This window comes from Larus michahellis, chromosome 11, assembly GCF_964199755.1.
Source record: "Larus michahellis chromosome 11, bLarMic1.1, whole genome shotgun sequence".
Classification (NCBI taxonomy): Eukaryota; Metazoa; Chordata; class Aves; order Charadriiformes; family Laridae; genus Larus; species Larus michahellis.
In genome coordinates, this window is record NC_133906.1 from 8,829,786 (window position 1) to 8,853,549 (window position 23,764).

A 23,764-nucleotide genomic window follows, 5' to 3' on the forward strand; every position below is an offset into this window, starting at 1 on the left:
GTGGGTTGCAAACACTAGAATTTCTCATATCTGTTACCAATAGTAATCTTAGTCTTGTTTTACTATCGTAGCACTTGTGACCCAGGTGGCTACAGAGTGGGAGTACTGTGGAAAGAATAGCAATAGTGATCAGTGTAACATAGACTAAAATCTGCTGCTGTGGGAGACAAGGCAATAAAGGAAAGTGGAGGTTCAAACCCATGCTGTAATTCTTTATTCATTGTGTCTTTCGTAAGATGGATTTGGACCAAACTTGGACTCAAAATTGTAACTTGCAAGAGGCCAACTGCAATAGACAAATGGAAAATAAGTCTAGAGAGGAGCTTTTCAGAATAAGGACTGCCGGTGCTAGAGAATTGTCTCTACTCAAAACCTAACAGTGCTTCACTCATTCTTCCTTCATTGCTTGTACATTTTAGATGGAAGATACACTCTCACTGTGACTGATGGAAAGTGCAAAGGTCTCAGGATGGAGGCATTGTCCTGAGGACTGTGCTTCACAGATTATACCCCACAGAGCTTTTGAGATACCATCTCAGACAGCACCTGTTTTTCAGAAGTTCCTTAGCAATCCAGCTTTTTGAACTGAAACTCCCTTTAAGGTATCTTAAGTCACGTTTTAGTCTCTTAAAAATGTTGATTCCTATATATTCCAGATATTTAAAAGCAGTGCTGTTGTGGGAAGTGTTAAAATACCTGATTTTATAGATGCAGGTTATAATTGATGCTAGATACATACACAGGAATTGAGTCATTTCTTTAATCAACAGCTCACAGCCCCTTTACAGTGGATAATTAATGTCACTTGCTGAGTGAGAGTCGAGGTAGGGTAACCAGTGCTCTAGGTGAGAAGTGCGTTGTGGAGAAAATCCACAGTGCACAAACAAGTATCATTCACACAGCGCACATCATGCCCTGGAGATGTTCTTGCCAGTGTAAAAGCAACTTTACAAAACCGAACATGTTTACAAAGTAAATTGAATTTGTTACAGCTGTATATATTTAATACACCCACTACAGAAAAGATAGTAATTTCTATTGTTTTGATGTTTTTTTGAGATGAACTTCCAAAACATTCTTGTTTTCACTCAAGATCCTCTATACCAGTGATCGCTTGTATGCTAGCCCAACTAGATATGTTACTCTAAATATTTTCCTCTGTTATTGCCTGGTTGCTCATGTTCTTTCTCCCCTCTGGAAGAACCTATTGCATTATTTCTTCCTGTTTATGCCACCAGGAAAAGCAGTTAAGAAAATTAATATTAGTGTCATATCGCAGACAGTAGGACAAAGATTTGCCATAGACAGGCTTGTCTGTAGTCACACCTACTTGACTTTGACACTGTATGCACATTTTCTCATTAAAATCTCAGACCATCATGCATTTTGCATAAATTTATTTAAAGCTAGAAGAATATAAAGTGACTCAGGTTTTCTCAGTGCACTGAATACTTATGAAACTTTTTTCTACAGATATTCACTGAATTTTCACATTAACATGTGGGACTTCGTATGTTTCAGTTAAAGGATTAGCTACTTCTGCCCTTCCTCATGATACATGGTATGATCATCCCCTCTATTTCAACTGCACTATTTTGTACAGTGAGAACATTTCAGTTAAAAAAGCAGGTTATCTAGTACCAAGTATTTCTCCCTTTCCACTTGTCCAAAAAAGAGAATTTAGTAATCTGGCAATGCCATGTTCAACCATACACAGCTGAACTGGTCACATAAATTCTCAATCCTTTTTTTCATCTTTCAATATATATATTTTCCATATCAAGGCCTTAAGTTGTAGAAGCTGATTTGGGGAATCAGTAATATATACACTTAATTCACAGTTTCCCCAATCACGAGATTTTGTTTTCCTTTCGTTAAAAGTAATTGTAAGAAATACAGAGCATATACCTTCATTTTATGATTAAAAGTTACATTTTCAATATTGAATTAAAAATGCTAAATGAGAATTAAAGTAATGGTGTTCATATTTCTGTTGTTCAATGGACAGCCTCTAGGCAAAGATGAACATTTTTGAAACATTCTTTGCATTTCCACTTAGAAATACATTGCCAGAATTTCTAAGTGAGGTTTTCAAAATTATTTTCTCTCTCATTATTTGTGTAATTATCAAAGCGCAAAGCTTTAATCTTGGTGCTTTATTTGTCCTGCACTGCAGCTACATGTGGATTTACTAACAGTAGGTTTCATTAATGCTGGGTTTCTGATATCTATTCCTTTCCTTTCATCATTAATAGGATAGGATTTTAACTCATAAGGATAATGTTGATGGATATAATGAATGGCTTAATCAGTGACTTCATCTTTTCATCAGTGAGGTAGCCCAGTGCCTTGCTGTTAATGCTAATGAAGTTGCCAGTGAATCTAGAGAAAAAACATGAACTGCAATAATTTAACAAGTAGAACTGAATTTGGATTTTAATTCACAACATTGGTGACTGTAACAACTTACCAGATGCAGGAAATGCTCTTGTTAGACTTTGCAGGATATCACTTCTAGAGTTGTGAATGAAGAGTATGTTTCCATGGATGTTTTGCATACCTATAAAAGACAATACCAACTTTCTCCTAAGCAAGTAAAAAAAATACCAAAAGAATATAATGAAAAACAGTGATGATTCAGTTCATGATTTGTTTCAGCTGATTGTTAAGGTTTCTACTGTTGGGGACACTTAAAAAAATTGGCGATCTGTATTTCAGGAGGTGTTCTAATACCTTTAAGTAAATCGATGTTCTTATTGCTACTTTGGGCATGCAGAAGATAAATAGTGGGATTTCAGAAAATCTCAGATCAAGTCAACTTTAAAAATACAGTAGAACTGAGTCATCTTGGTTCTGTGTATGCTGCTGAGAAGGTACTCCGCCATCCTCTCAGATGGAGTATTCCAATTGTATCCCAATGAGAAAGCCAATTTCATTCACTGATCATCCTCCCTGTCTGTCTGACCTTGTTTTCTGCCAAATGGAACAAGATCCTGAGTGGTTCACATCACTTCCTTGCCCATTTGCCATGCGGCATAGGCACACCTATTGTATCCCTGTGGCCACCACCAACGGCTTATAGGCGGTATTGTAGCTATTCACAGAGAGTAGGTAAAAGATGCTAATAAGTGGGATTTAAACTCTGTGCAGAAATAAGAAAATAAGGGTATTTCAGTTTTCCAACAGTATTGCTTGGGCTGGGTTAGGATTTTTGGAATGAGTCAGAGTTCTCGAAGCAGCACTGGTAACTGAGAAAGCAGCGCTTCTCAGTCTAAGGGGAAAAAAAGGATCTAAATGTGACTAGAGGAGCTGTCTAGCAAATGTAACATAAATTATGACCCAAACGTTTGTTACTACATATTCCTTGTCACTTTCCACTTCAGAACAGGTGTTAGCCACAGTCTCCTGGCAAAATTGTATCTTTGCTAATTAAATTCTGCCCTGCTAAATTCCCCCTGAAATTTTAATTGGATTTTGTATTTCTCACTGTATGCCATAAATTGTTGTGTGAGGCTGCTTTGTACTATTAAATGGCTGTATTTAATTGGCGGGTGACATACTCCTTATCCTCTAATACAGTATCTTATAATTTGTGAAGTAATTTAAAATTTATTAATGCTGGTAGATACAATCTGTGAAATCTTCATCAGACAAAACTCATTCTTGGTTTTACCTAGTCTTCTCAAGTGATTTCATTTGGCTAACAACTGTGTTAGAGAATTGTCTCAAGTTAATGTTCAGGTAAAACTGTAAAAGTGTTTCCTTCTTCAAAAAAACCCCCAAACCCCAACTTCATCCATACTGAGAACTGATTTAAAAAGACAGTATTGTATAAAGACAGATTATAAAATGAAGTAAACTGAAACATTGCGCTCATGAGGCAGACATATTTTGGAAGTATGCTGCCAGAAATTTTTTTTCTCTCTGCTTTAGACCGTTCACAAATTAGCACTTCATAACACACTAGGGATTAATTTGCATATACCTTAAATATATTCTTGGACTGGATTTAGGTAATAATAGAGCCATAAACACTGTATAGTCTACCAAAGTTGAAGTTAAGGCAGACAGCTTGAAAGCAAAATTGGTTCCCCTTGTTTTTTTTTCTAATATGCTTCTAATTAATTTTCCTTTTTACGAAGGCCCTTTCTTTGTTGTGATACTCTTTTTTTTTTTTTTTGGTTGTCTTTTCAAATTTGGTTTGATTTTTGCCTTCCTGTAATTTAAGTGCTAAAATAATTCTAGTCTTTCTAAACTGGAACTGATTTTCCCTTGATAATGCCATTTTTCATATGATTGAGTTTCTAATGCTGGCTAGTGTTGCCATGATGGTAAAAGCAACTGAAAAGAGGTACCCAGCGTGAGCTGCTGACATTCTTTTTGATCACCTTTCTGGGATGAAAAATGACTATTCGTGGATCCTCAACAGGTGTAAACTCTCATGACTCTATTGACAATGAACACTGTCTGAGCATCTGCCAATGTATCACTATCTTTTCTCAGGAAAAAAAAAAAAGTCTTAACTGTGGTTTCTGAGTTACCAATGACCATAATGATATATGGTAACTGCAGAACACAGGTGAGGTAAGTGCAGCTTCTGATATATCTGCTCATGGTAGAACAGCACACACTTGAAAGGTGATTCTCAACAAAGTCAGTGAAAATTCCTTTTCAAGGAAGGTATCATTCCGGAATTTGCAGTTCAGATACAAGTCCTCAGGAATTTTGCCATTATCATGTACAACCAATATGATGGTTTGGTGGGTTACTTTTTTTCATTTTTTTTTACTGATGTTCTTTGTTATTTGTATGGGATCTTTCTTGATATACTTGATATTCAAGTTATATAGAGAATGTCTGTAGCTAGGTGTATGTTTATATGCATTAGAGCACGTATTCATACTCTGCTATTTAGAGTGGTTAAACATTTCAAAATCTGATATTTAAAAAGAAATTTAGCATATTCTTATGTATGTTTTCAGAAAAAAAATCTTTTTTTTCCCTGTATTCAGCTGTTTTTTAATGGATTGCTTGCTAGTTTGCCAGTAGGCTCTTTAAGTGTTGATATTATGTTAATTCCATATCGTCAACTACAGAAAATGTTAACGATATAGTGCTATTTTCCTTATTTAATGATGCGTCAAATAGTTATAATGAACAGGGTCATGAATACATTTGGGTTAGTGAAGAGGACAACAGTTTGATCAGTGCACCATAGATTTTTGTTTTATTTATTCTAATTAAGCTGGCAGGCAGCCTCATATGTATACGATTTCATCCAAAACAAACAAACAGAAAACTTGGAAGGAAAGTTATGGTTAAATTACTGTCCACTTAGCATTTGATATTATTAGGCCCTTCCCCCCCACTTTGTCCTGGTAAGTGTTCTACAGGTATTGATCTATTTTATAATTGTGGTTCTGATATTGGAAGGTTTTTTTTATCGGTGATCTCCAGCTATGGGTACAGTAAGGTTGCAGGAAGAATTTGGGATGTGCACAAGGAGGTGCAGACATTGAGCATATAGCTAAATCTCAGTGGTGCATCCTTGCGGAGAGCTACTCATCATCATCCTGCCCCTGGGCTTCTGGTATTTACAATGCTTGTGACCACAGGAATATGGGTGCTTTGTGTTTTCTGGGATTGGGGATGATCCTCTCCTCTATGTTCACGTGCATTTATGTTTATGTTACTTACTAGTATAGTGTTTACTGTTAATGGCCAGATGGTTCCATCAAAATGAAGAGTCTAGCCTGTGTGGTTCTCCAATAAGGGCTGGTTCACTTCAGCCCTTTTAGTTGTGTGTTTTTGCATGTACCTTTACTGACAATTTTTAAACAGCACTACGTTGTTATGGGGTTGCAGACCTGGATGGTTTTTGATTACCTTGAAGAATAAGTGTCCTATTTCTTCCCCTTTGCCTCAGCAACATTTTTTGTTTCAATAACTCTTACTACTTTAGAAAGCAAGAATCAGACTAAGTCTGTGTTTCTGTATGAGTGCTTGGTACAGGGAAGGTAATAAAGTATTTCTTAGCCATTTCACCACTGTATACACAAGTTGGATGTAATTACAGACCTTGTGCCCAGGAAAGCATTGGATTTGTGGCCTTTCGACTCATCTAACAGCTCCACGAGATGTTCCAGGTCAAAGTGGCTGTTAAAAGCCACTTGGGAAAGTTCAGCTCTTCAGTGTTCCCACTTCTAACTTGTGACAAAATTACACAATAAAACTCAAATGAGAGAGATCAGTATCTTCAACTCAGTGCCTTCCAAATATACGTATTGTGTATTCCCATTTATTTTTTGCCACAGAAGAGGCCTTTTATTCTAAGCTTTGGACAAATGGTTACCTGATACAATGGTAGTAATAAAATATTTCCAAAAAATACTGTTGCGTATATGTACTTGTAACATAAACAGACTGCAGCAGTAATTCAAATATTATGCAAAGTTGGGAGCACCACAGATAGGACAATGGCTTAATGAATATATTGACAAAGTGGCTGTTAGATACTTGTGACACTGATGTGCTCCTGAGCTATAACAACCTCCTGGAGACCAAGGATGCTACAGGGCAAGGGAGGACGCCAATTTTCATGTTTATGGTAGCAGGGCTCACTGTACTTTCAGCTTCTTGCTTCTACACAGAAGCAATGTGTTCCCTGCAAATAATAATTTTCTGATTCATGAATCCCACAGACACATACAGGATAACGCTCTAAAGGAAGAACAAAGTTAGAAAATAGGACTATAAATGTAGACACTGACACATGTGATGTACATAAGCCTTGGGTTGTAAGGATATGCGAGGAATGTCACTGTACAGGGAAAAAGGCAGTTTAAATAGGGAACCCACAAGCAGAGGTATGGAATACTGTTGGTTCATGTGAAAATATTGTCAAAGTGTTTGATTTTTTTTTTATTTTTTTTGTGTAGTTTGGAACAGAATTTGAGTCATACTTCCTTCAAGAATAAAGCTGTGCAGTTTTTAGTGTCAGAAAATATAGTGATTATGAAGTACTAATAATAGCATTTTCCAGTGCTGCGTTGTGTATTATACATTACTGTATTATTCATGTGTTTTTCTCACAGTTTTCCTGAAGAAGGGTATTTATTTCAAAGGCACGAGAGAGGTGCAGTCCACATGGGGCTCTCAGCATAAAGATGTAGTGGTTTAACTTTTGTATTTGAGGCTGATTCCCTTTTATGTATGTTAAAATATTGTACTGGATTCTTTTTAATGAACATTTACATGCAGATATCCTGCTTTTTCAGCCCAAGAGGCAACCTTATGTAATACATATTTGCATATTGACACAGTTACAATACTAGAGCTGGAGAAAAACAGAATAAAAGTCATCAGAGTGTGTTAAAATCTACTTGCAGGGAAAAGTTCCTTTAAGTGTTGGCATTATCTTGTCTCAGCCACATCTACTTCAAGAAATAGCCATAGCCTCGGGCAATGCCTGCAGTCGCTACTCAGAAGAAAAATGAGTGTTAGAAAAGTTATAGACAATTTTGTTAACTTAAAAACTTCTTAAATGTGAAATGCAGTGATAAAGTCTTCTTGGTATAGTACCTGGGAATGTCAATGCAAACCAGAGAGGAATACAACATACCAACCAAAACCAGATATTACCTATAGAGCAGGATTTATCATGGCTTTGTGGTACATAAAAGCCAAAATGTTAAAATGGACTAGAGTAAGTGAACTCTTCTAATGAGGAAAATGTGAAAGGAGGTTGCTTCTGCCATGGATTTCACAGAAGGCAGCTGCTTAACGGTGTATTTGGGGTTCTTAAGGGTTACGGTCTTCTGTGCCAATTAAATCCAGAGAGCTGAAGTAAATTTCCTTTTCCTTCTTTGGCCTTGTCCCATCTCCTCTTAAAACACTTCTGCTTACTGGTACCTTGTGCGTACCTATCCACAACAATTAGCATCTTGTTACCCGCCAAACAGCTTTTCTTTGTACACCATTTCTACAGCCTGGAGGATTGGGTGTCAAAAGAATTTATTCTCACCTCTTTTAGCATCCTAGGAAAGTAGCTGGGATACTGCCAACAAACCTGTGCTGTCTCTTCTGATATAGGTGTCACAACGGAGTTTCCTACAGAAAAGTCCTCTGAGCCTTGAGTCACACAGCTCCCACTGAAATATTTTGAGAAGGCAGCAAGGTGGTTTCTGATACCAACTGGGCTGTGTGAAGGACGTCTGGGAATCTTACAGGTCTATTGCAATTTTGAGGAAATATTGATGTAGTTCTAACAAGATCAAGGTCTATAATTAACATTCCTATAAACTTCATTCACGTGGTACTGTATAAATAGTTCTCCACAGCAAAGGTACATGTAATTATCCTTGAAAAAGCTCTTAGAAGACAGAAGACTTATCCACATAGGAAATTATATTAAGAATATGTTCGCAAGTCTATATATATGGATGACCTTAGAAAGTGTATTCATTTATAACTTACTAATAAAAGAATATTAATTTTTGCAAGCTCAGTTGTGGCCGAAACCAACCTTAATTCTGCATGTGTAAATTCATGTATTTTTTAATGTTCTAATGATATCTAGCTCTTATTAATTAATTTTTTTAGTATATTGTTAGACAGTCAATGGGAACAATGTTTCTGTTCTTTCATAACTAGAACTTTACTTAGAAGTGGAAGTCTTTTAGATACTATGATGTCCTGAATACTGGAGGTAAGGACAGCATAATATTCCAGAACATTGCCTTACACGGCGTTGCAAACTAACATATCTTAATGAATAAATATGGCACAGGCATCAGCCAGCAGGGCTTTCTTCTACAAATTACATTTTTCTCCTTGTGGCCTTGGATTTTTAATACAGCTATGGAATAATTAAGCAGAGTGGAGTATTAAGGTAGTTTTATAAATAATGTTAAGGCTGCCAGATGTTGTTCATTTTTCCTCTCTTTTTTTTTTAATGTACATCAGCATTCAAAGTGTAGGCATTCAAAGTGCGTTATGGGGAACTTAGGTATGTGAGACAAAACGTTGTAAGGTATTAAAAATTGAGCTTATGTAGGTGATGCTTTACTTGATTCATTTGTTTGGATATACCCCTCACTTCTATTTCCAATTTTGAAACCAACTGTTAAATCAGATAAAGGGGCAAAAGTCCAACATACATAGTTTTTCAATGAAGTTTTCTCTTATGTAAGAAAATTGGGAGATTTATTTACCCATTAGAAAACAATATTCAGTGTCTGATCCCCTTCATATTTCCAGAACATATATAATTGTTTTGGACACCAATTTTCTTCTGCATAAATTTCAAGTTAATGTAGCCAAAATTAGATAAATGTGTAGGGATCAGCTCAAAACATGAGGATGAGTACAGGTTGTAATGATGAAACTGGTGGTAGGGTGCAAATGTAAGTATTTGTTTTTCCCACAAGACCTTTTTCCCTAACAAAGGCTGGGAGGAGAAAATAATGTGTCATTTTCACTCACTTGTTGTGGATGTACATTTTACTATAAGAGTTCTGTATCTGGAAACAGGGCCTACTCAAGAGTAGAAGACAGTTGCTAGTAATTGTTTTCAAACATCAGAAACAGTCTTCAGTTTTATACAAAAAGTTGGGGTTTAGGGCATTTCCATCAGTCTTCAAAACTATCTTTTTGGAATACAGTTGAGCAATTCAGTATATGCTTGCATCAAAGTACAAAAAAAATGTTCCCTCTGCACCCAAGTTGGATCTTTAATATTATGCAAAAGGATAACAGTACTTTCAAATGGAATCATTACTTATACATATGCCTTATTTAAAAAACATAAGAGATTTCATTTTTGATTCTTTGTTTGATGAGACTACTCATACAAAATTTATTAAATTTTTAGCTATTTTGCAAGTATGTCCTTCTTAATACAAGTATTTCCACAAATCTGCAAGTTGGATACTGCCAAATTTGTTGAGATATGTACAAGTATGGCATAGGAGACTTGCTGAGTGAAGACTAAGCAGAGGCTGAAAAAGGCTGATTAGGTTCAAGATCATGCTTTGGCATGGTCTTGGTCTTCAAAATTGCTTTGGTTGTGGAAATTACTGTCAACAGAACAAGATGACCAAGATAATAGCAGAAGACCAGAATGATGGTATTTGCTGCCTCAGGTATTTGTGGCTTCCTTCCACTCATCCAAAACTGCTCTGATTGACTTCTCATGGGTGATTTGGCCCTCACCATGCTCAATCAGATTATCCAATTGTTATGGGTTCTTATGCAAAAAAATGTACTGTAGATATTTTAGAAGTTTTATGCAGTTGATTTTTTTTTATTATACTATACATGTTTAATTATTCAGTTTCTTAGGAAGTAAGTTAACAGAACACTGCAGAAATCCACTGGAAGTATCACAGTCAAAGAGAGCTCCACCTGTTTATTTATGGAATTTATATAGTGATCCAATTAACATTTAAGAGATGAATAATTCATTTACTGAATTTTGTTCAGGTGAAGATTTTTTTAGCCCTGTATATTAAATATGTGCACTTAATTATCGTCCTTTTTACACTGGAGGTTTTGGGGTATGGTAGAAAGATCAAGTAGGTCTTGAGTAGTCTCTCGGTATTCTGAGTTAGTCCTTCAGTGTGTATACCGCAGTTCAGCTTCCTGGGAGATGTGCTTAATTTCTCTTTAAGGTTAAATCTTGTAAGCTGGGTGAAACAAACGTTTTTCGGTAAGCAATTTTCGATGCCAAAGCATGATATTGAAGATATTTATTCTTTTTATTTAACTTTGACTTGATTTCATTGACTTAAGCGTGGAAGAAAATAGTTATGAATGATGCGGTAACATTTTCTTAAGTCTTGAAACATAGTAAATACTTTATATTTTCACTTTGTAGATTACTGAAAAAAAGTCCGTTGTCTGCTCACCTGATTGCACTTGTCTTTTCAAAATGGTTATTTCACTTGAGTTCTGTTCATTTTGTGATTTAGTGGCATTGAAATAGATCGCTTAAGAATTGATGTATTCATTTTATCGTACTTGCATCAGCTACAGTTCACATTTAACCAGCAATTTGTTATTTCTGCCTAAATGTTGCTTTCCTCAGCAACAATTGATATCATCGTCATGGTTATATATTGCAATTTCCTACTGTGTCTTTGAAGATCTACTCTTATGAGAAGTGAAAGTAAATTTCTTGGTCCTTCTGTATAGCTGATAATCAAACTGAGCTTCAAGAAAATAGACCATTATCCTGGGCTTCTCAATATTCAGCTTCCCAGTATTCTACCATACTCTACTTTTAATTATGAATTAAACTAATCTTCCCCCCCCCCGCCCCCGATTAAAAAGTCTCTTACATATAAGACAGATTTGTCATATTTAATATAGTTACCTGTGTGTTCAGGAAGTCCTTTTTTGTTAATAGGGAATTAATAAACTTTACTGCAGAATTGTAATGTACACTAATCTGCTTTTTGAAATTTATAGATCAAGGGATGTTTTTCTTTATAATTTTACTATTAGTGGAAGTGAGAAAGAAGTATGTTAAGCGCTATCCTGTCTAGTGGGAGGTGTCCCTGCCCATGGCAGGGGGTTGGAACTAGATGATCTTTAAGGTCCCTTCCAACCTGAACCATTCTATGATTCTATGATCTTTATAGCAGCAACAGTCACCACCCATGTTTTCTTCACATAACATTTTCTTAATGTCACCCATGCTAAACTAAAATCCTGTTCTATAAGTTACCAGGCTTACCATAAGTAAAAAATCAGGCTTGAAGTGCCTACATGAAAATTAAACTTGGTTCTGCTAACTCCGTGAAAAGCCCACTCTGAGCCCTGGAATCAATTTTGTAATTTCACTTGTCCATCAAAACACCTTTCTCTTTTTTTTTTTTTTTTTTTTTTTTTTTTGTTTAATAGCTGTATACTGTCCTACAGTAATTCTGGAGTCATATTTCCTTCTTCCCTTCTTTCTTGTTCCCACTCCACTCTCTCCAGTAAGGAACTAGTTGTACAACTTGAAGATAATGTTTTTTTGAGAATGTTACCAATTTTATCTAAAAATCAATTGAATTTCACTGTAGTCAGAAAATTTTATATCCTCTTTTGTATCCAAGTCCTCAAAGCCTTAGGGGAGGAAAGTCTTTGAAGTGAAATGCAAAAAGAATTTTGGTATTCTTTTATGCAGAATTTTGGGGGAGTGAGAAAGACAAGAGAGAAACAAGTACGATGTGCTTTTTCCAGTTTCTCTGATGCCAAATGTGTTCAGCAGTACACAAACTCTGACTTTCATTCTCCCCTACAAGTCACTAGCTTGGTAGTCTTTTCCTCCCTATGAGTCCACGGATTTTTGTATATTGTAAAGTAATTCTGTGGGATTTTTTTGTTTTGTTTTTCAAAAATACAGTGTGTATAATGTAACTATGTAACACAATGTATATGCTATTCTTCTTGTAAATGATTCCTTTATAATAGTATTTAATTCCAGAACCTGCTGTAACCTGAGTTCTTATGTGTTTTGTACTGGTGAGCAAAAGACAAATACCTCAGGTGATCAGAAAGACTGTGTAATTCCAGCTTTCACTGAGCCTCCAGACAGTGCAGCAAAAATCTGGTTGAAATTGTGCTTCATTGTACTTCAGTGCTGATAATGTCCAGAATGGCCGATAAAAGATGGAACTAGAGGGACGCTTTTTTGGATAAGCTTGAGCAGACAGGTTTAGGATTAAGACAGTTTCCAGCAGGACCCTTTGGTCCCATTGTTAATGCTGAAGTAGTTCTCCTTAGCTTGGCCGTGATGTAGTGCCCAACGCTGTTCCAGCCACGCTCAGACAATTTGCTAATGGTTCAGAGCAAAGTGGGGCTAACGCGTGGCCTCAGAATCCTCTCTATGTTTTAGCCACATTTTCACTGCTTTGCATGTTTATGTCTTTTTTTTTTTTTTTTTCCCCCCACAAATCAACAAATGTCTTATCTTTAGTCTCCAGGTGCTACCACAGCATTAGTAATACGGACCACTTGAATTCCTACATCCTGTGGATGTGTATCTAAATATTAATCTAAAATATAGCCCAGCTGTCATGGACAAACAAAAGCATTGTGAGGCAGTGAATCCTACTGATAAATTCTGAGTTTTTTAGAAAAGTTGGCTTCTTTTTTTCCATTGTGTGTTGTTTCTGATAACTGTCTTGTGTCTAAATACTCTGATGCTCAGCCAGTAATGGTACACCTTCCATTTTAGGTTGTATGTATATAAAGAATTTCCAAACTTTGACTTCTCTTAAATAGACTGGGAAACAAATAGGCATTTTTGTAGTTTCTGTATGAAGAAGTTTTTATGTTATGTTCTACTAGTTGTTTATTTTTCTTCTACAGTGCTTCATCCTCTGTCACACCTTGAACTAAAGGCAATGATAAACTCCCTGACGGTGTTAATGGGAGTTGAGAATGCTTTGCTTCTCCCAGGATTGGTGCCATATTGCCAGGACGATGTATTGATTTGGTTGACTGCTGGTGTGTGATGCATGACAGAAATGAGAAATTGAACTTTCTGAATGTGAAGCAAATCGTGCTGCTGATGATATATAAATGATTTAAGAAAAAGCAATCAATCAGATTCTCTGCTCTGGTAGCAGTGCTACATACAATTCAATATATAGTAAAACAACAGTTCTTTTACAATCTAAATCAAATAGTGTTTTGTGCTAAACTCAGATTCTTGCAAAAATGACTTGCAGCATTTTTGGGTTTAGTATGCTTTACTTTCTACATTACTGACATGTGAGCTGGTAATTTAGAAATATTGCGCTGACATTCGTTAATTCTGCCTTTTTCTTGTCAAGAGCCATAGATTATTCTTTCTAGACTGCTTATTACTATTTTAAATTGGTTGGTCTTTAAATAATTTTAACTTGTAAGTAGAGTTGTTTTGAGTCCCAAATACCTGCAGATGCAGTTTATTATAGCCACAGGTAATTGGACTTAATTATCTGTAAAACATCCACTAGAGACATGAATAGGCCCGTTCTCTCTTTTGGCAGATGTTTTGCAGATATTAGACTTATATCCAATTATCTTTGGGTACTTTAGCAGTACACAATAGCATTCATTTGCAGATGACTATAATTTTCTTTCTCTCCTTCTCCATGTTATGAAATGAATGGGGTAATTTATCCTTCTTGGAAAGGGAGAGAAGTATTGTAATGAAAGCTTGAAGAGATTTCCTGAAATTCTTCTTATCGATACCTACTAACAAGTCTTGTCATTCAGTGTCAAAGTCTCAGCTTAGCATTTCCCCAGCGTACGTACCTTAAGCAGCAGGGAGTTCTGCACAGTCTCCCCAAAGCAAGCCCCAAGCTGCGTATTTTGGAATCTTCGGTTTGAACTTTTGGGTGAGATTTTTCAAAGGAGTTCAGCTCTCCTCAAGAAGTAGTTGTCAATATTTGCTTAGTATTAAGGCTGTAAGAATACAAGGAGAAGCTTAACCACATCTTCCTGGCAGGGGGGGAATGCTGGTGCATTTGGCAGTCTGCTGAAACATAAACCCTGGAGTTCTTTCCTGCGTGAGCCCTGGTATGATTAGACAGTTCAAGGCCAAACCACGTATAGGCAAATGGGCAGAAACTATGTTCTACTAACAGATGGTCTAAAATGTAAAGTGAAACGAAGAGCCATTTGAGCTTTTTGTAAACAGATTTTCTGATACATAAAAATGTGGGGGTTTTTCTTGCTGTAATTTATTTTAGCATTTATTTTGTCAGAAAGAGAAATAAAAGGTTGATTTATTAGTTACGATGAAGTTTAACAGTTAAATTACCTCAAAATTAAATAAATTACTTTGGTTAATCCCACCAAGTTCAGTAAATGGTATTAGAATCTGGAGCTTGCTGTTGGAGGGCAGGGTAGATTTGAGAGAGAATATCAGCAAAACTCGGCAGTATCACAAAGAGTGAACCCTCACAGCAAGGTATGTAATATTATTCTTTCTAAACTCTCTAAGGTTTTTTTTTATATTTTTTGTAGCATATAGTTGCTTTTACATCTCAGTATCAGCCAATTTGTTCATTTTCCTTTATTTTATATTAGATTTTATTTTCTTTTTCTCTCTGAAAGCCTAGAGTGAGACTTGCCAAATATGAAGTAGTGATAGACAAGGAAACAGAAGTAAGCTGTCTGCCTTTTTTCTGAAGATAGACTTGTGACCAGAAAAGTAAAAGATATCATGACGACCTGATGAATTTCAGGTCTGCAGAATCTGCACGTATTCCTTATACCATGTAACCCTGGGAAAAATGACCAAAGAAGTTACTGCACTGAATGAAGGATTTGTGTTTCACACAAATACTGAAACAAATGTGTTCCCTTTAAATGGCTTATTAAAGTGGGCCTGTCTTGCCATAAACACAGTCATTAATGACCTCCATCCATGTACCATTGATCTTCCTGGGAAAGAACCTTTTAAAGCAAATGAAGCAGATCTAGCAGTACTTAGAATCCAGTATCCTGCAGAGAGTGGAAACAACTTGTCAACAGCTGGTGCCCCAATGCTAACAGTAATTTCCCTTCCTGTCAAACAACTGCTTCACTGGGAGAAGGTACACCAATAGGTGTGGTGGTCCTATGTACATCACAGAAAAGGCAGAGAGCCTTCTTTCCATGCAGTATTTGGGAACGTGACAACAGCCTTTGTTATTAGCGGATTCAGGTGGCAAATAACAATTTAAATACAGCTTTTACAGGTATCCACTGGAGAACCAGAGGATGGGGCCAGGCGGGATGAGACATTCACACCCACAACCCAGGAGAGAGGAGAGGAGTTACCAAGGTGTAACATTAACGGTGTCAGAGCCAGAACTTAATATAAACTTCTACCACAAGAAGTAATGAACGTAAAAAAGCTAAATTAAAGATTACAATATGTTGTCAAAGTATTTCAAGTTGTATTACAGCTCAAGTCTGTTAGTTCAGAAACTATGGTAATCTTAATTACATGGCTAAGTACAAGTACTCCTCATTTCTTAAAATGTTCAATACTTAGAAGTGCCTCAGTATTTCAGGTCATTTTGCAAGAAAAGAAACTTCTAAAGTATTGTGCTTTTCCATTGTGTACCTTTTGCTATCTTTATACTGTAGAGGAACAAGGTTAATTGAAGAAATGAGTGATAGGGAGGGAGGCTTTCATATAATTAGGCAGTCTCAGAAAATCATAATTAAGCAGCAAAATACATTATTTCCTCACAGGAGCAAAACAATTCCAGTCTCCTAGGTAAGTCTGTAATTTGACTCTTTTGAAATAATTTAACTGATACTATAGAACAATTCAAAATCAGTTGAACAGGCTGAACTAAGGATGCCTTGCTTAGTCGTTGGAAATTGTTGTTCTAAAACTATTCGTATGTCTAAATACAGCATCTTTTAGTCAACATGCAACAATTTTGGGCTGTAAATTTTGTCTGAGACAATTCTATGTGTGTTGCTAAATAGCTATGCAAAGTTGCAGTAAGCGAAAAGCAAAGTTCAGTCACATGTTGATCTTCATGAAACAACTTCAAAGCTGATGAGTTCTGATGATTAAAAATGCAGATTTGAACATACTTTGTATCACAAAGTGAGTAAGAAGCATCAGTGTGATTGTGGAGTCACAGTTAATTCTTTGATTACAGAGGATAGGCCTTCTACTGATGGATCGCAGTAATCTTGGCTCCTTTTCAGGCCTCTCATGTTTTAGACTATCAACAATAACATATTAGAAATGCAAAGATTATGATATGTATGAGATTTTTTTTTTTCTTTCACAAAAAATAGTGTAGAGGAATTTAGCTGATTTTTTTGATGGCACTGTCCAAGCCGAAGAGGGAAGCTGAATATTAGTGGGAATTAATTAGTCCAAATTATGTTCAGTTATTCCTTTGATGTGTCTCCTCTTGGTGAAACGAGAGAAGTTATGAGGGGAAACAAAGTAGTGGCCATTGATGTAAGCTATTTGTTGATGTGAATTTCAACTCTGTTTCTTAAGGGGTTCTGGATATGTCAAAAGCATATCATGTTCCCCATTGTAGAACATTTTCTCCCTTAACTGTTGAAGCTTAGAAGATACAAGCTTCTTTTTTTCCTTTGGTTGATGTCACCAGCTAGAGTTAGTGAACTTTTGGATAAATTGAAAGATTGGGAAATTGAAAGATTAAGGAAGAAATTATTTCAAAAAAAAAAAAAAAAAATCTATTCTCTCATCAGTTTTGCTGTCAATGTCAGCAACTTTGAAAGAAAAGCAGGTTCCATCTTGAATTCTTGATGTTGTTGAGCTATTTAAAACCTGTCCTATGTGAATGAGATGGCTCTGATTCCGGAAATTAGTTTTCCATTTTCTGCCCCAAAACTACTTTAGATTTTCTGCTAGCCCTGTGAAAAACAGAATGAGAGCTGCGTATACAAAAAAAAATGGAATTGCTATCAATATGCTATAAGAATTTAACTACTAAAATACTTTAAAAATTGCTGTATGTTGGATAATTTTTTTTTTGGTTGTTTCAGTGTTTTTACAGATTATTGGATTCATATTTTCAAACTCACTTGCCTTCAGCTGTTGTTGTGCAACCTGGATTATACTTGGATTATCAAAAATTAATGATGTGTGGAAACAGTTTTATATCTGCATTATTCCTTGAAATTAAGGGCTATTTGAGCACTATAAAATGATGTTTAGTATGTATTTTTTTTCCTTTTTCAGTGAGTGAGAATTTAAATCAAGGTCAAATATATATCATTTTATTTTGTCATCTTCCCAAAAGGTCATAGTCATTATTCTGTCTCAGAGTTGTTCTTTTTATTTTCAAAAACAAAAACATTTAAAAGGCTACAAACCTTCGTGAATATCTTATTTTGTGGTTTTGTAGCAGATTTATTTCTGGTGTTTACTGCTCAGCTCTGTATACCAACTCTGGACTTAGCTCAGCTGCCATTTGGCGAACCCAGATTCGTATTTCATGCATATGTTTTATGACCATGGGAACATGTGCTGTCTTCTGGGGTTCTTTTTTGTGGGTGGTGAGATTTTTTTTGCTTGCCTTTTTTTTTTTTTTTCCCCATACAGGGTGATGGCTGTTGCATATGCTACACTTGCTTCTTACAAGGCCATCACAGAATGTGGCTGTCTTTTATTGCATTCAAGCCATTTTCAGAAAAAGAATGATGTTGGTTTTATAAGTAAAATCTAAATGGGTTTGAACTAGAGTTAGTCCTTTTCGTCTGTAGTCAGATTATAAAGTACGTAGCATACCAAGCAAATATTACGAGATAACTGTACGCGGAACTTCTCTCTTACCTGTATTACTCTGTGTCCTCTTTCCTATGTTGATCGTGGTGCACAAGACAGAAAAGCATCTCTTCCAGGCCTCTCTTGGTGACCTGGTCATGTCTCTGTTAGCAGTGCTGATGTTTCAGCCTCAGCGCTGAAATTACAGCAAACGCACACTGTTTTATCCAGCCTTGGGATCAGAAGTTACCTTAAGCAGAATGTACAGTTACTATCTATATATGGGATGTATGTAGTCCTAATTTGGTTTTAAAGGTTTGCTTTTTAGTATGTTGACATAATATATCTTTAAAAAACCCAAAGATTAAAAACCACTGAGGATCGCTATTTGAAATTATATTTAGAATTACCTGTGTCTGTCTGTATGTTTATATCTATTATGTTATTAACGGTTTATTTTTAGAAATATATTTGAAGTTATTTTCTGAATGAATTCTCTGGACTGTTCTCTGTGATATGTCACTAGAGATGTGTATCTTAACTGTGTGCTCCTGTTTTTATAGATGGCTATACAACAGATGACATTGAATTTTACTGGCGTGGGGGTGATAACGCAGTCACAGGAGTGACAAAGATCGAACTGCCACAGTTCTCCATTGTAGACTACAAGCTTATCACCAAGAATGTTGTTTTCTCTACAGGTTTGTGGAGGGGAAGCTAGAAGGGGAATTCACTGGGAAGACTTTTAGAAACGGGTATATTCTCAACATGCAGTTCAGGAGCTGAGCAAAAATTTTAGAAACAGGAATAAATTAGAGTGGCAACTGTGAATTTTGAACAGAGCAGTTTTTATTAAAGGTTTCACAGTGTATAAGGCATCACTCTAACATATGAAGAGGATACAGTAGTCTGTCATGTTAAGGTTCAGTCAAATGAGCTGTATTTTCTGTTTTTCTATGAAAACTGATTAAGCCATTTGTACACCTCAGTGCCCTAGACCCAAAAAGAAGTAACCCAGCCTGTAGGAAGTTTACGAACCTTTCTCTCACTATTTCCAGATGTTCCTTGTGCCAAACTGTGGATGTATTAGACTAGTTATTTTGTCTTTGCTGTAAAACCTTTAAAATCCCTGTTCCACAGGATTTGTAGGTTAGCCTGTGCTAGCAAGCATATGACTTTCTGAAGACTGAAAAGATGCTTTGTGAGAAGGAGTAGAAAATAAGGTTGGATTTCATAAAATTAAAAAAAAAAACAACAAAACAAGAAACAAATAGAACATTTCAATGGCATATTAAATCATTCAAGTGATACAAGAGGTGGGTTGGGCTATTACTCTACTTGAGAAAGCTGCTAGGTACGTTGAAAAAAAAAGAATCTTCAAACCTCACTTTCTAGAAATGGATAGAAATCATCTTTGGAGGGAGTGTAACAGGATTGTGCATCCCATATTCTTCAAAATCAAGCAGAAATGGGATTTGAATAGTGATCTCTTGGCACCCATTTCAACAAGTGTTTCATACACCAAAATATTTCTGGTGTCCAGTGACAAAAGACAAGTGTTGCATTGTTTGGAGAGAAGGTTAGAATAAGGGTTACACTGAAGTAAGCATACTGCAGCTTGTCAGGGAAGAAGTATTTCTGTGCTTTAGTGCTCTGAAATGTATTTTCGCTGTTGATTCTTGAATATTATGATTACCAGCAGATTTGCACTTAGAGCATCCTTGTACCCTTAGAATAAAAGATTATTTAATCCCAATTCTTGCTGGAAGTTCTGCATCTGATTATCCTGGATCTTTCAACTCTGTATGTACTCTGTGTTGCATAAAACAATAAAAGCAAAATGACAGAAAAATGTTTTCAGGCTTCATACAAGTAAATTATGTCCATACCAAATATTCTCTTTTAGGTGCCTACCCAAGGCTGTCTCTCAGCTTTAAACTTAAGAGAAACATTGGTTACTTCATTCTGCAGACCTACATGCCTTCTATTCTGATCACTATCCTGTCCTGGGTTTCCTTCTGGATTAATTATGATGCTTCAGCTGCAAGAGTTGCTTTAGGTAGGCATTTTTACACATCTCATGCAGTGTGCATTAGCTGAATGCTTTTGCTTGCTTCTGGCTTAGTGGATAGTGCATGATTTGAAAAATAAATCTGTTAGATCTTTTTATGTCTGGCTTGTTAAGCTTTATATTATTTGAATTGGTATTTAAATCATCACAATTTAAATAAAAATTAAAGTGATTTCATGTCTGAATTAGCTAACTGTATAATCGTATCCAGAATTGGCCTAATTGTCTCAAGTTTTCTGTTGTTGTTTTACTGCTAGTTTTTCTCCAAAGAGAATGCATTTAGTTTACTTTTGCCCATGGCAGCCCAGAATACACAATCAGCACCATGTTATGGATTATAAATTGCTTTTTCTTTCAGGTATGAATTAAATAAAGCTTTATTAGGGTTGTGTAGCTAACTTCTCCTTCAGTTGGGGTTTTTTTCCTTACTGTTACCTTACATTCTAAACGCAAAACCATTTCCCTAATTAATCTCTAGAGTACTCTTATATCTCATTGCTAATCCCATGTGTGTTTGTTTATACTGTGTCCCTCATCAGAGGATCCAAGCATGTTACAAAAATAAATATAAGTATCTATTGCCAAATTTTGTATAAATCAGACTGATTCTTGCCAGTACAACTCTTGTATAGATAAAATAAGTAAATCCCCATAAAAATACAATTGAGATTTGACACTTAAACTTTATAGGATACTGTCTGAGTCTTACCAGGCCTTTTTGTGTAGCATTTTCGCCTAAGAATTCAAGACTACATATATCCTGAAAATGCTGGAAGAAAGCAAGATAACAGTGACTCTAGGCTGGTAATTTGTAACTGAGACTCCTTAGAGAAGTTTACCATTTAGCTGGTTAAAAACATACTCACAGGATCCTACTACTGTTTGTTTGATTAACACAATTTATTACAGGTGGAATTTTCTTTGCTTTACACAAAAAGAAAGACAAGAAATATGGACATATTGGGGTTTTTCCATCAGGGAAAAAAAAATCTGGAATTTTTCATCTCTAGCATTTGGATATTATGAGCTATTATGCTAGAAAATAAAAATGAATTCAACCAATAGACTTGTTAATTCTTTTTTCCAGGCATCACAACTGTGCTCACAATGACAACAATTAACACCCATCTTCGAGAGACTCTTCCCAAAATTCCATATGTGAAAGCCATTGACATGTACCTCATGGGATGTTTTGTCTTCGTTTTCATGGCTTTGCTGGAGTATGCATTGGTCAACTACATCTTCTTTGGCAGGGGACCTCAGCGTCAAAAGAAAGCGGCAGAAAAAGCTGCTAGTGCCAACAATGAGAAGTTGCGAATGGATGTCAATAAGGTAAACTGAAACGGGGATATATTTTTAGCATTGCCCCAGGAAGGCAGACTTTCACTTCTGCCAGACAGAGCTTTAAAATGTAATTTCTGTAGAAATGAGTGGAGTGGGATTATTATGATCTTGTCTGAGCTCTGCAGAGCAGTGTACTTACCCACCTCAGCAATGAATGCTGCCCTCTAGCCTGGAAAACTGAATGACTTGTTTCTAAAGCATGCGCTCAGTTAAGCTTTACTGTGAGATGTTTTCTCAGTCAGGATGTAGAGTTAAATGTCTGATCTGTTTCCAAAGGAAAAAATCCAAAATGATGGCTGTAACTGATATTCTAGTAAGAGCTGTATGGAACATTGGAAATAAAGCCTAAATTTAACCTACTTTCATAAATCTTTCCAATGACCTGGATAAGAAATATTTGCTACAGAAGTGTTTAAAGCTTGAAAAGTTTGCATATTTTCAGTATAATTGCCCAGGATATTGTTGGGTAAATAAGAAACTGCTCAGAAATAAAACATCAACTTGCTGTGCACTTAATTTTGAATCTGAAAATGGTCCCCTGGGGATGGAGAATTGAGGCAGAAAGTACATTTGCCAAGATACGCACTTTTGGGAAAAGTATCCATTATGCTTAATGAAAATGGAGCACTTATCATAAAGCACTTGTCATTTTTCACTTTGACCATTTTGGATGAGTTTCACACAGTGGCAAATCTGGGCTGAATGCTAAAATGTACTCAGTGTGAAATGTATAAACTTTCACACACATGCAAATTGGAAAGTTAAATAAAGTTAATTTTTTTCTTTTTTTGGCATGAGAAGCTTTTTGAATTTGTAATTCAGCATGATACTCCAAGGCTGAAAAAATCAAAATCAGAATTTAAAATAAAAGCAAAATCAGAAGACAAACAAGTGATTATTCATGAAGTGGAAATATAAGTTTCATACAGCTCTAGTGGTGGAATTTGTCGTGTTTGTTTGGAACTTTTACACTACCACAGTGTGCCTGCAAACAGAACATTTTGTTCCGCTTTTGCTGGAACAACAAAAACTTGTTGATAGCATAAACCAGTTAGTTTATAGGTTATAGTTTATAGTCGTTTAAGATGGAGGATTATATTGTCATGACTCAGATCTCACCCATTCATTAATTATTTTTTTTTCTTTTTAGTTTGAGAGAAACATGTTCTAATGAATGAAGGCAAATGCATAATGATGAAATTAATTTTGGCGTTATGATACGCCAAAATTAGATCATTTTAAAGTTCACAAAGATTCTGCAAAATCCTTTTATATTGGTGATTTTTCAGCAATGTAAAAAAAAGTTGCAAGCTTTTATTTAATTTGTTAAGTTTATTTTTTAAAATCAGTTTGCCTTTAAACCAATCAAAGCTATTAACTAAGAAACCCTGTAGGTAATTTTATGAGACTAGGTCTGCATTTACTTGAAGTCTTTCCTCTAACATCAATGGAAACCTACGGTCCGTAGGTATCGGAGTGTCACCTCTAGCTGAGGTATATTTCTGTATACTGTTTCACTTGTGATACTTTCTATATACTTACTCATACAGTACATATTTCAGCCATGTAACAGAGCAGCCAAAGTGTCGTGGCAAATTCCTAATCATGAACTAGAATTTGAAAGCACTAACTAGTGTACTAGTCCAGTAAGCACAGAAAATTCATTCTCAGAACTTGCAGAAATTCACCAGCCTACAGGATTAATACAAAGTATACTGGGAACAACTTTATTTACATGTTCTTGCACTGAGCCTTTTGTTTAATATATCAGGCCAACAAGGTTCATAGTCTACGGCAGCTCTACTCTGGTACCCGGATACACTCTGATCTGATAATCAGGTTTGCAATCCCTTAAGCAATAGATAGAGAATCAAATAGGAGAGGATCAGACAAGAGTCGTTATCAGAGAATGCTGTCCTACTGTGCATAGGCTGCTCTGGGGAGGAGGAAAGGAGATGACAGCTGTTCGCACGGTTTGACCAGCAGCAAGAAAACAGATTCATATTTAATGGACCTGAATATTTTATCTATGAAAGTGGGCCAAACATTATATAATTACTTTCATGTACAAGAACCAGAAATGGGTCTGAACTGCCAAATTCGGTTCAATGCAG

The 23,764-nt window shown here is 35.9% G+C and overlaps 1 protein-coding gene across 6 annotated transcripts in view; it reads left to right on the forward strand.

The window, feature by feature from the left end:
• GABRB2 (gamma-aminobutyric acid type A receptor subunit beta2) overlaps positions 1-23,764 on the forward strand; it is a 170,453-nt gene that overhangs the window by 126,789 nt on the left and 19,900 nt on the right. For all 6 annotated transcript variants that reach the window (XM_074603510.1, XM_074603514.1, XM_074603511.1 and 3 more), the window contains 3 exons: positions 18,799-18,936; positions 20,142-20,294; positions 21,394-21,638. In XM_074603510.1, the coding sequence (XP_074459611.1) occupies positions 18,799-18,936; positions 20,142-20,294; positions 21,394-21,638 (536 nt within the window). The remainder of the gene's footprint in view (positions 1-18,798; positions 18,937-20,141; positions 20,295-21,393; positions 21,639-23,764) is intronic.